General features: G+C 44.1%; 1 protein-coding gene across 1 annotated transcript; it reads right to left on the bottom strand.

Moving 5' to 3' along the window:
* Positions 1-2,244: 2,244 nt before the first annotated feature.
* Positions 2,245-9,891, bottom strand: LOC118885382 (NACHT, LRR and PYD domains-containing protein 12-like). Its single transcript, XM_036834014.1, is given in 8 exon segments — positions 2,245-2,260; positions 2,262-2,330; positions 2,960-3,130; positions 5,010-5,180; positions 5,525-5,531; positions 7,326-7,489; positions 9,465-9,635; positions 9,887-9,891. Coding segments are annotated over 8 exon segments (774 nt in total).
* Positions 9,892-12,736: the final 2,845 nt, after the last annotated feature.

Genomic DNA, 12,736 nt, shown 5'->3' with positions numbered 1-12,736 from the left:
TTGAGTTCCCTACCTTTATGGGGACACCTGCCATATTCTCCATATTCCTAAATTTTTTCCAAGGTTTGGTTAATAGCACTTACGACATAAAATGCCTTTCAGAATACTAAAAAGGGAATTTGTAGCTTTCTGATCAGCTCTACACAGGTTGGCAAGAGAAAAGCTATGAAAGGTGTAAGTTGGCCAACCCAATATTAAGAGTTGATTGTATTAAATGCAAATTAAGAAATTGCTCAAGTTCAAATGGCTGAACTAGGGTCTCAATCAATGGGCTAGCAGTCTGCCAAGACCCTTTAACTACAGGTAAATATGAAGACCTGTTCCAGGAGGACTGTCCTTAGAATTTGAGGATGCAGCTTCATGTTTTGCGTGGTAATTGGGTAATTCTAAAACTCTTGAAATATATTTGATAGAATTACAGGTGTACAGAAATGAGTGATTCATAATTTATATAGGTTATACTCTAGTTAAAAATTCCAGCTATTACAATTGGGACATCCCATCTCTTGACAGGCTGTTTACCAGTAGCCCTCCCCAAACCATTCCAGTTACTGGACCTTGAGTGACCAGTAATTAAACACAAGTCCTGGGAGTTCTGTGTTGCTAGTTTAATACTATGAACATAAAACCAGAAAACCCATACCTTCACGTCAAGGCGCAGATTTCATTAGCCTCCAGTTTTATGACACAGCCTAGGGATTGGGTTAAAGTGGGACAGGTTACCCTTAGTTCAGTCAGCCTTAAAAGTCTGGTCATGATCAAACAGCTTGTTTCAGAAGCTGCTTTTAAGGGAGATCTGAGGCCAGGCTAAGCTAAGGATTTAATTTAAGGGTTTAATTATAGGGTTCAGCAGTTTAATGAGTATTTCAAGGGACAGTTTTATGTGAGTAGCCGGAACATTTATTGATGGCCACAGGAATGTCTTCAGAGTCTGGGTTTTTCAACCTTTCATAGGTTACAAAGTCACTAAGTCTTATGTACAAATTTCCTCTGCTTCCTAGTAAATTCTGGTCTTTCCAGACATCTTCAGCATGGCATGCTCATGGCATCCTGGTGAAGTTTGCCAATGATCATTGGCATAGTCTGAAGTTTCCTAGCTCAAGTCCCCAGTAATGAAATTGTGGCTGATTTCATGTTTTCATCCAAAGCCTGGTGTAGGTCATTGGCCAGCCTGCAGGTGTCCAACCATAGTTCTGTTTGCTCCAGTCAGGACAGAATCATGGTGCAAACCAAGATTGCAAGGGTTGTTGGCATGACAATCATTCTAAGATACACCATCCTCCCAAACTGCCTAATATCCTCACTGCACCAATCCTCTCTGAGAATAAGGCTTCTCAACGATGGCACAGTTGACATTGAAGCTAAGTGCTATTGTTGCAGGAAGGGGAACCCCTTCGAGGGCCCGAGAGCGGGCTCTTGTCTAACACTCGGCGACGAGTTGTCCCAGGAGACACAGGCTGACAAAGCAAAAGACTTGGGAAGGGGCGCCCAAGTAGAGAGCTGCAGGGTGAGGGAACCCAGGAGAACTGCTCTGCCACGTGGCTTGCAGTCTCAGGGTTTATGGTAATGAGGTCAGTTTCCGGGTTGTCTCTGGCCAATCACCTTGCTTGGCCCATAGTCTGACTCAGGGTCCTCCCCGGTGGTGTGTGCATTTCTCAGCCAAGATGGATTCAGTGAGAAGGACTCTGGAAGGCTGGTCATCTCCTCCCTCTTTTGGCCCCTCCCGAATTCTCCTGCTTAGTTTACCATGTTCCTTACCGGGACCTCCTGTTGTGAGAAAACTCAGGCCAGGCGGGGGGGTTTCGGTCAACAGTTCCCTAACGCTTTGCTATGGGAGGCTGTCTTGTGTATTATAGGATGTTTAGCGGGACCCCTGGCCTCTACCCACAAGACACCAGTAGCTCCCCAACCCCAGTATCCTCTGACACTGCCAGGTATTCTGTGGGGTGGGGGGGTGGGGGGGGCAGCGGTGGAGGTTGGAGAGGCAACATCACCCTCAGTTGAGAGTTTCTGCTCTAGAGTCATTTGGGCCCTGCCCTAAATTCTCTCCAAAGCACCAACTCCCAAAACTACAATTCCAAGCTCTGTCCCACGGTGATTACATAGACCCCAAGCAGCAAGGATTATCCTGCAGAGGAGTTTGTCTCTTGAGGAAGTAAAGAACCGGCTCGTTGTTGATTCTCGGGTTCTGGGATGATCCTCTTCTGTCCTGACTTCAAGAGAAGAACCAGCAGCTGGAACCATTCAGCAGCCAATGTCAGTAAGGTTTCGTTAGGCGAAGAGCTGCCAAACTTCTGCGGGTCATTTTATTCAGGTCCATTCCAAACAGCCTGAGGACACAGAGTGGGAAATAGTCCAGGCCACTATTGTGGCATTCAGATGATATATCAAACCTATCATGCATGCATCCTGCCCTGTTAAAATACATAATTCCATTAACTAGTTCTTCATTTGAAACCAAATCCTATTGGGAAATAGGCTTACTCTGAGCTACACACCATTTTAAATCCCAAACCTGTGTTAACTCATTTAATTTGTACTAATCTTATGAAGAAGCAGCTATTTTCATTTTACAGACAGGGATACTGAGATGCCAAGAGGTTGACTAATTTACAAAAATACATCACAAAACTGGTAAGTGATGGAATTAGAATTTGAGGCCAGGCAGAGTAATTCCAGATTCTCATTAAGGTACAATGGCCTCACTTGTCAGATTAGGTGATTACCCAAGGTTAAATTACCCAAGGTCACACCACCAGTAAAAGGTATGGGTGTCTCCCAAGAGGCAAAGTAAGGCCTCTGTATTTTGCACAAATTGCATACACAAGTGGACAAATGAACTATTTGCAAATTTTCTAGATTATTTGTTTATCCAAATGGAGGGTTTCAATGATTGACTTTTACTTCTAACTCCAAGCCCTGCATCCTGTCTCCTCCAGCACCAGGGACCATGTCTCACCAGAGGACTCGAAGTTTGCAGCCGGGATGACTCAGGCTCTTGCATAGCAGCCTGACACCTGTGTTCCCCAGGGCGTTGTTGGTAAGATAAAGCTCTGTAAGGGTCTGGTTGACCCCCAGGGTGGAAGAGATATCCTCACAAGCTTTGGCTGTGAGGCCACAGCTGTGCAGCCTGTGGAAGATAGGAAGTGGTTGAAGCCACGTCGGCAGTTATGTTGGAAAGTCTCATCTTCATAGGGAATCAGGATGATGTTTTTAGGGATCAGTTTAAGAAAAAGGAGAGGGACTTCCCTGGTGGCGCAGTGGTTAAGAATCCGCCTGCTAATGCAGGGGACACGGGTTCAAGCCCCAGTCCGGGAAGATCCCACATGCCGCGGAGCAACTAAACCCCCGTGCGCCACAACTGCCGAGCCTGCGCTCTAGAGCCCGCGAGCCACAACTACTGAAGCCTGTGTGCCCAGAGCCCGTGCTCCACAACAAGAGAAGCCACCGCAATGAGAAGCCCGCGCACTGCAACGAAGACCCAATGCAGCCAAAAATAAATAAATAAGAATATACGTCACAACACTGTACACAATTATAGGGACAGAGTTCCTGGATGAATCAATAACATTTGATTTATGCAAATGACGGCGTATAGGTCAGTTTGAAGGACTCAATTAGATATGCTTATACCAATATGAACAGATATTCAGTGTATGAAGGTAAGTGGGAAAAAAACCAGAAGCTGATGAGATGCATTATTTAGATAAAATGAAGACATGAGTGTCTACGGATGAGATCTGGGGAGGGCAAGGAAGGAGACAAAAATAAAACAAAGGCACATGTGGGTCCATAGTGATATGGTGGTACCAGGTGAGGATTATGAACCTTCTAATTACGTGTATCTGCAGCTCAAAAAGGAAATGTTTAAAGGATGCAGTAGAGAGAAAGGTGTGAAGATGGGGCACAGATTTATCCTAATTCTCTAAACACAATAGAAGCCAAGGTATGACTCAATGTCTCAAAAGAAAAAAAAAAAAAAGAAAAAAATTATATATATTCCAAAGCAAATGACATCAGATAATTGATGATGCTACCATAGGACCAAAAAAAAAAAAAAATTTAAAAAGCACTCTCCCTTGGGACTACAAAGAAAAAGAATTTTCTGGGAATTGACAGCCTTGCTGCATTTTCTTTTCTTTCTTTTTTTTGTATAATTTTATTTTATTTATTTGTTTTTGGCTGCGTCGGGTCTTCGCTGCTGCACGCACGCAGGCTTTCTCTAGTAGCGAGTGGGGGCTACTCTTCGTTGAGGTGCGCGGGCTTCTCATTGCAGTGGCTTCTCTTGCAGAGCACGGGCTCTTTGTGGAACACAGGCTCTAGGCACGTGGGCTTCAGTAGATGTGGCTTGTGGGCTCTAGAACGCAGGCTCAGTAGTTGTGGCGCACGGGCTTAGTTGCTCTGTGGCATGTGGGATCTTCCCGGGCCAGGGATCAACCCCGTGTCCCCTGCATAGGCAGGCAGATTCTTAACCACTGCACCACCAGGGAAGTCCCCTTGCTGCGTTTTATTTTTGTTCATTTGTTTTTTCATCTGTTCCCTCATTTGAAAGTATATGTATTTCTAAGCTCCTCTGAGCCAGGTCTTATACTAGCCGTTGGAACACAGAGTTGCCCAGCTCCTGCACTTCCTGCACTTCTGGAATACTACACACACACATACAAATTGCAATAAGTTATGCTGAGGAGAATAATAAGGTCAAAAAGATCCTAAAACTAGACCTTATCTAGGGGTTAGAGGAGGTATCCATGAAGAAGCATGTGTTTTGAGTCCTAACAGATGAAACAGGTGTTATCAGGGTAAAAAAAAAGGAGAAATCAGAGAGGAAGTACATTCCAGGAAGAAAGAACTGCTTGTGCAAAGGCCTTGTGGCAGAAAAACCTTTCAACGGGGGCTGATGTAGCAAGAGGTTAGGAGAAGAGGGGAGGGAGATGGCCCCACTGAGCCCAGACAGGAGGGCAGGGATTGTGAATTTGGACTCTTAGGGTGGTGAGTAAAGCGGAACTCACAGGAGGGTCTGGAGTTTGCACTGGGGTTGCCTGAGGCCCTCACACAGCTGCAGCACCCCAGGGTCCCCCAGGTCATTCAGGCTTAAGTCCAGCTCCATGAGGCTCTGGTTCACACTAAAGGTGGATGCCAGGTCTTCGCAGGCAGCAGCAGTGAGGTGGCAAATCTTCAACCTGCAGGAAATCCAATTCAACATCTATTATGGAGTTCCATTTCCTATACAATGCTAATTTTATCCTCCCTGCCCCCAATCTTTTTTTTAAAAATTTTATTGCGGTATAGTTGATTTACAATGTTGTGTTAATTTCTGTGGTACAGCAAAGTGACTCAGTTATACATATATATATATTCTTTTTCATATTCTTTTCTATTATAGTTTATTACAAGATATTGAATAGAGTTCCCTGTGCTAAACAGTAGGACCTTGTGGTTTCTCCATCCTGTATAGAATAGTTTCCATCTGCTAACCCCGAACTCCCAATCCTTCCCTCCCCCACCCCACTTCCGCCTTGGCAACCACAAGTCTGTTCTCAACTGCGAATTTGTTTTTGTTTCATAGATATGTTCGTGTCATATTTTTTAAAATTTTTTATTAGATTATAGTTGCTTCACAATGTTGCATTAGTTTCTACTGTACAGGAAAGTGAATCAGCTATACGTATACATATATCCGCTCTTTTTTGGATTTCCTTCCCATTTAGGTCACCACAGAGCACTGAGTAGAGTTCCCTGTGCTCTACAGTAGGTTCTCATTAGTTATCTATTTTATACATAGTATCAATAGTGTATATATGTCAATCCCCATCTCCCAATTCATCCACCCCCCCCCCACACCTTTCCCCCTTGGTATCCATACGTTTGTTCTCTATGTCTGTGTCTTTATTTCTACCTTCTAAATAAGATCATCTATACCAATTTTTTTCAGATCCCACATATATGCGTTAATATACGAAATCTGTTTTTCTCTTTCTGACTTACTTCACTCTGTATGACGGTCTCTAGATCTACCCACGTCTCTACAAATGACCCAATTTCATTCATTTTTATGGCTGAGAAATATTCCATTGTATATATGTACCACATCTTCTTTATCCATTCATCTGTTGATGGACATTTAGGTTGTTTCCATGTCCTGGCTATTGTGTGTTGTATTTTAGATTCCACATATAAGTGACATCATATGGTATTTGTCTTTCTCTTTCTGACTTACTTTGCTTAGTATGATCATCTCTATGTCCATCCATGTTGCTGCAAATGCCTGCCCTCAATCTTAAAAGTAATGTTTCCAAATAAACAACTTGTTTGAAAAATGGCCAAAGGCTTGAATAGACATTTCTCCAAAGACATATAAATGGCCACAAACACACAAAAAGGTGCTCAACATTACTAATGACGAGGAAAATGCAAATCAAAAACACAGTGAGAGGGCTTCCCTGGTGGCGTAGTGGTTGAGAATCTGCCTGCCAAAGCAGAGGACACGGGTTCGAGCCCTGGTCCGGGAGGATCCCACATGCTGCGGAGCAACTGGGCCCGTGAGCCACAACTACTGAGCCTGCGCGTCTGGAGCCTGTGCTCCGCAACAAGAGAGGCCGCGATAGTGAGAGGCCCGCGCACCGCGATGAAGAGTGGCCCCCGCTTGCCACAACTAGAGAAAGCCCTCTCACAGAAACGAAGACCCAACATAGCAATCAATCAATCAATCAATCAATAAAATAAATAAATCTTTAAAAAAACCCAAAATACAGTGAGATATCACCTCATACCCACTGGGATGGCTATTATCCAAAAAAGAGAAAATAACAAGTGTTGGCAAGGATGTGGAGAAATTGAAAACTTCGTGCACCGTTGGTGGGAATGTAAAATGATTTGGCCACTATGGAAAACAATACGGTGGTTCCTCAAAAAATTAAAAATAAGCATATGATCTATCAATTCCACTTCTGGTTATATACCTAAAAGAATTGAAAGCAGGGGCTCAAAGAAATATTTGTACACTAATGTTCATAGCATTATTCAAAAGAGCCAAAAGGTGGAAGCAACCCAAGTGTCCATTAATGGATGAATGAATGGACAAACAAAATGTATTATACACGTAGAAAACATATATATATATATATATACACACACATATACCTACAAAATGGAATAATAGCCTTAAGAAGGAAGGAAATTCTGTCACATGCTACAACATGGATGAACCTTGAAAATACCATGCTAAGTGACATGAGCCAGTCACAAAAAAGACAACTACTTTGTGATTCTACCTATATGAGGTCCCTAGAGCAATCAGATGCACAGAGACAGAGGGTAGAACTCACCACAAGATGCGCAGCCTGGGTGCCGCAAACCTTGACACAAGAGCCTCAGACCCGAATCCTCCAGGGCATTTCCTGTCAGGTCCAGCTCCACCAGAGGTCGACTGGTGCTGAGCACAGAGGCAATCTCCTGGCAAGCCCCAGCCTCCAGCTGACACGTCCTCAACGTTGGGAGGAAAGAGATGTTGAAAGAGATGTTGCTTTTCTGTATCCTGATGGCTCCTGTCCTGGTGCATGTAATCACCTAACGTGCATCTACAATTCTCGCTAAAGTTAGAGACAAGCAGGACTTAAGTCATTTCCAGCAAGGAGAATCCTCTCTAATAAGACAAACAGGTGAGTAATTATAATCCAATGTAGGTGGTGCCATGGAGGTAGTATACATAGCACGATAATTCAGAGCAGAGTCTCTAGGGCTCAACAACCTGTGTTTGCATCCATCCACACCCCCTAACCCTGTGACCTCGAGCGAGTTGGGTTTTCTTAGCTGCGCTGTGCGGCTTGTGGGATCTTAGTTCCCTGACCAGGGATTGAACCCAGGCCCTCAGCAGCGAGAGTGCAGAGTCCTAACCACTGGACCACCATGGAATTCTCTCAAGTGAGTTTTAATCAGGTATCAGTTTTCTGTTACATGTGCTGCCATGTCTCAGGTTCACTGACTCTAAAATAAGGATAATAACAGCGCCTGCCTCAGAGGGTCGTTGTGAGGATTATATAATTTATTACACAGAGAGAGGGTGTAGAACAAGCCTGACAGATGGTCAGTGCACCATCAACATGAGCTGTTTGTTAAAACCATCCTGGTGGAGGGACGACCTAACCCATCTTTGACAAATGGTGTACAGTGAGGGAAGGCTCTCTGGGAGAATTTGAACTGGTTCTCCAAGGCTAAGTAGAAGTTCATCTGGAGGAATAGGATAGGAGGGGCTGAGAGATAATAGAAAAAATATGTTTTGGTCTCTGCTCTGGTCCCTGGCACAGAGCTGCTAAATCCCTGATTTCCTAAGTGATTAAAAAAAAACAAAAACAAACAAAAAACTTGGAGAATCTTTTGTTTTACTGAGTTGACTCTGGGTGGGCTCCTGGATGGGAGACGGTCACCAGAAAGACCAAGCCATGATTAAAAGTTTGGAATTTTCAGCCCTGCCCCCACCCCAACCCTTCTCCAAAGAGTGGAGAAGGGTGGAAGTGGAGTTATTATACTATTTGATCATGCCTATGTGAGGAGACCTCCATAAAAATCCCACTAGCACAGGGTTCAGAGAGCTCCCGGGTTGGCAAACACATCCACGTGCTAAGAGGGTGATGGACCCAAACTCGGCAGAGACTGAAACTCCCAAACTTGGGACCTTCCCCAGACCTATGTATCTGTTCATCTGTATCTTTTATCACATCCTTTAATAAACAAGTAAATGTAAGTGCTTTCCCTGACATCTGTGAGCCGCTCTAGCAAATTAATAGAACCCAGGGGGGCGGGTTGTGGGAACCTTTGATTTACAGCTGATGGGTCAGTGGCACAGGTGACAACCTGGATTTGCTATTGGCGTCTGAAGTGGGGGGGCCGGGCGGGGGAAGTCTCCAGGGACTGAGCCCTTAACCTTGGGATCTGACGCTATCTCCAGGTAGGTCGTGTTAGAATTGAGTTTAACTGCAGGACACCCAACTGGTGTCACAGAATTCCTTGGTGTGGGGAAAACCCCACACACAGAAGTGTCAGAAGTGGAGTGTTCTTATGAGTAGTAACAAAGACACACAGGCGGGAAACTGGGTGGTTTTACTAAAACAGCAGCATTGCAGAAAAAGGGAATTGCACAACTAAAGGATCTTTGCACGGGGAGCTCTGGGGTTCTGACTACTCAGTATGCAGTCAATAAATAGGGTGTGGGTTCTGGGTGGGCAGGTGGCTCCAGGAACTCCTCACCAAGTGGAAATGGGTGGGGTCAGAAGAGGTCAGAAAAAGGTCCTCCAAAGTGTAAAGGGTCCAAGGCACAGGCCTCAGGTCACCGGTCTAAAGGCAGCCCTAATTCAAGGTAGGGGTTTGGGGGTCAGCATTTGGGGAGATACTTCAAGCCCCGGGGGAGGACAAGCTTGTCCCAGGAGATCATGAAAATTAAGGACTTGTTCCAGGGGATGGAGACTCACTGCACCATCTGTAGCCTGCACTTGGGATGCCGGAGCCCCTCGCAAAGCAGCTTCATGCCTGGCAGCCCAAGGCCGTTGCCGCTCAGGTCCATTCTTAGTAGATGCTTATTGGCTATCAGAGCAGTGGTAAGGTCCTGGCAGGCACAGCTGGAAACCCGGCACCTCTTCAATCTGGGATGGAAAGAAGAAAAGAGCCAGGTGACTTCCCTTGTCGTTGTTTTGTAAAATCTGTCCCTGTCCTTTCTCTCCCCTCTTTTTTTGATCTATACCTATATTCCCCCCCTTTTCTAAAATCAAAGAAAGGAGATTAGTGGTTGCCAGGGGCTGAGGGGAAGGAAATCAAAGGAGTGACTGCTAATAGATGTGGTGTTTCTTTTTGGTGTGATGCAAATGATCTGGAATTAGATAGTGGTGATGTTTACACCATCTGGCGAATATACTAAAAAAAAAAAAATCACTGAGTTGTCTGGTGTGTGAAATGTATGTAGCTCAATAAAAAAAAATAAAAGAAACAAGAATAATATAACATATTTTGGCACTTTGCAGTCAAGGAAATGCTTTCACAGAGGTTGCCTTTATGAGAGGAATTCAAGACCCCTCGCATTCACTTTTCTTTTTTAACTGAAGTATAGTTGATTGACAATGTTGTGTTAATTGCTGGTGTACAGCAGAGTGATTCAGTTATAGATAGATATAGATAGATGATAGATAGATGATAGATAGATGATAGATAGATAGATGATAGATGATAGATGATAGATAGATAGATGATAGATGATAGATAGATGATAGATAGATGATAGATAGATGATAGATAGATAGATGATAGATAGATGATAGATAGATAGATGATAGATAGATAGATGATAGATGATAGATGATAGATGATAGATAGATAGATGATAGATAGATGATAGATAGATGATAGATAGATAGATGATAGATAGATAGATGATAGATAGATAGATGATAGATAGATGATAGATAGATAGATGATAGATAGATGATAGATAGATGATAGATAGATAGATGATAGATAGATGATAGATAGATGATAGATAGATAGATGATAGATAGATGATAGATAGATGATAGATAGATAGATGATAGATAGATGATAGATAGATGATAGATAGATAGATGATAGAGAGATAGATAATAGAGAGATAGATGATAGATAGATAGATGATAGATGATAGAGAGATAGATGATAGATGATAGAGAGATAGATAGATAGATAGATATAGGCATAGGTATAGAAATAGATATAGATACAGATTTTTTCAGATTCTTTTCTTTTATAGGTTATTACAAAATATTGTGAATAGTTCCCTGTGCTCTACAGTAGGTCCTTGTTGGTTATCTATTTTGTAAATAGTGGTGTGTATATGTTAGTCCCAAACTCCTAATTTATCCCTCCCCTCCATTCACTCTTCTCAACTTCTTTTCTCCATCACTACCAGAAGGTAATTAAGTTAAAATGAGGTCATTAGGGTGGACCCTAGTCCAATATGACTGGTGTCCTTATAAGAAGAGGAAATTTGGACACAGACACACACAGAGGAAAGACCATGTGAGGACACAGTGAGAAGGTGGCCGTCTGCAAGCCAAGGAGAGAGACCTCAGAAGAAATCAACCCTGCCGACACCTTGATCTCGGGCTTCCAGCCTCCAGAACTGTGAGAGAATAAAAGTCCATTGTTTTTTTTGTTTTTTTGTTTTTAATTTTTTTAATTTATTATTTATTTATTTATTTTTGGCTGTGTTGGGTCTTCGTTTCTGTGTGAGGGCTTTCTCCAGTTGCGGCAAGCGGGGGCCTCTCTTCATTGCGGTGTGCGGGCCTCTCACTATCGTGGCCTCTCTTGTTGCGGAGCACAGGTTCCAGACGCTCAGGCTCAGTAGTTGTGGCTCACGGGCCCAGTTGCTCCGCGGCATGTGGGATCTTCCCAGACCAGGGCTCGAAGCCGTGTCCCCTGCATTGGCAGGCAGATTCTCAACCACTGCGCCACCAGGGAAGCCCCAAGTCCATTGTTTAAGTCACCCAGCCTGTGGCACTTTGCTATGGGAGCCCAAGCAAACTAACACATCATCCTACGTTCTTGCTTTAAGCAGCTGAGTTGGGGGTTTTTTTGGTTGTTGTTTTTTTTGTTGTTTTTGGCCACACCATGCAGCTTGCAGGGTCTTAGTTCCCCAACCAGGGATTGAACCTGTGCCCCCTGCAGTGGTAGCTGGGAGTCTTAACCACTGGACCGCCAGGGAAGTCCCGCCCTATGTTCTTTCTGACTGAGCCCTGTGAGACAGAGCTTCACCAGAAGCCCACAGACCAGCCTAGACTCACCTCAGGTTCTGAAGTTTGCAGTCGGGGTGTCTGAGTCCTGACACAGCAGCTTCACCCCCTGGCTCCCCAGGGCATTGTTGTACAAAGCCAGCTCCACCAGGTTGGGATTGGTGCTTAGGGCAGCAGTGAGCTGTTTGCTGTAGGCATCTGGCAAAATATTCCTCTCAGGTCTGCATGAAGGAAAGATAGGACAGTCACTTCACCAAGATGATGTTTGGCCCTTGTATGTCACTTCACAATTTCTGAAGCATTTTGTCATCTTTATTTTATTTTTTTAATTTATATTAATTAATTAATTTATTTTTGGCTGCGTTGGGTCTTCATTGCTGCGTGTGGGGTTTCTGTAGTTGCGGCGAGCAGGGGCTACTCTTCGTTGCGGTGTGCAGGCTTCTCATTGTGGTGGCTTCTCTTGTTGCGGAGCATGGGCTCTAGACGCCTGGGCTTCAGTAGTTGTGGCATGCAGGATCAGTAGTTGTGGCTCGCGGGCTCTAGAGTGCAGGCTCAGTAGTTGCGTTGCATGGGCTTAGTTGCTCCTCGGCATGTGGGATCCTCCCGGACCAGGGCTCACAACCGTGTCCCCTGCATTGGCAGGCGGATTCTTAACCACTGTGCCACCAGGGAAGCCCTACAACCTGCTTTTGTAAATAAAGTTTTATTGGAACCCAACCATGCCCATTCGTGTATGTATTTTCTACATTGCTTTCTGTTACAGTGGCAGAGTTGAGTTGTTGCAACACAGAGCATCTGTCCAGCCCACAAAGCTGAAAACATTTACAGGAAAAAGTTTGCCAACCTCCTTACTATAGGATGAATGCCCAGTTCCTCCAACAAATCATTGGCATGAAAAAAAAAAAAAAGTGAGAATGAAACTACTCTAGAAAAAAAGAGATTAGGAGACACATCAAGAAAATGTACTCAGGCTTCCCTGGTGGCGA

Source organism: Balaenoptera musculus, chromosome 19 (genome assembly GCF_009873245.2).
Source record: "Balaenoptera musculus isolate JJ_BM4_2016_0621 chromosome 19, mBalMus1.pri.v3, whole genome shotgun sequence".
Classification (NCBI taxonomy): Eukaryota; Metazoa; Chordata; class Mammalia; order Artiodactyla; family Balaenopteridae; genus Balaenoptera; species Balaenoptera musculus.
Note: the sequence above shows the minus strand (reverse complement) of the source record. Positions and strands in the feature narration are given on the sequence as shown.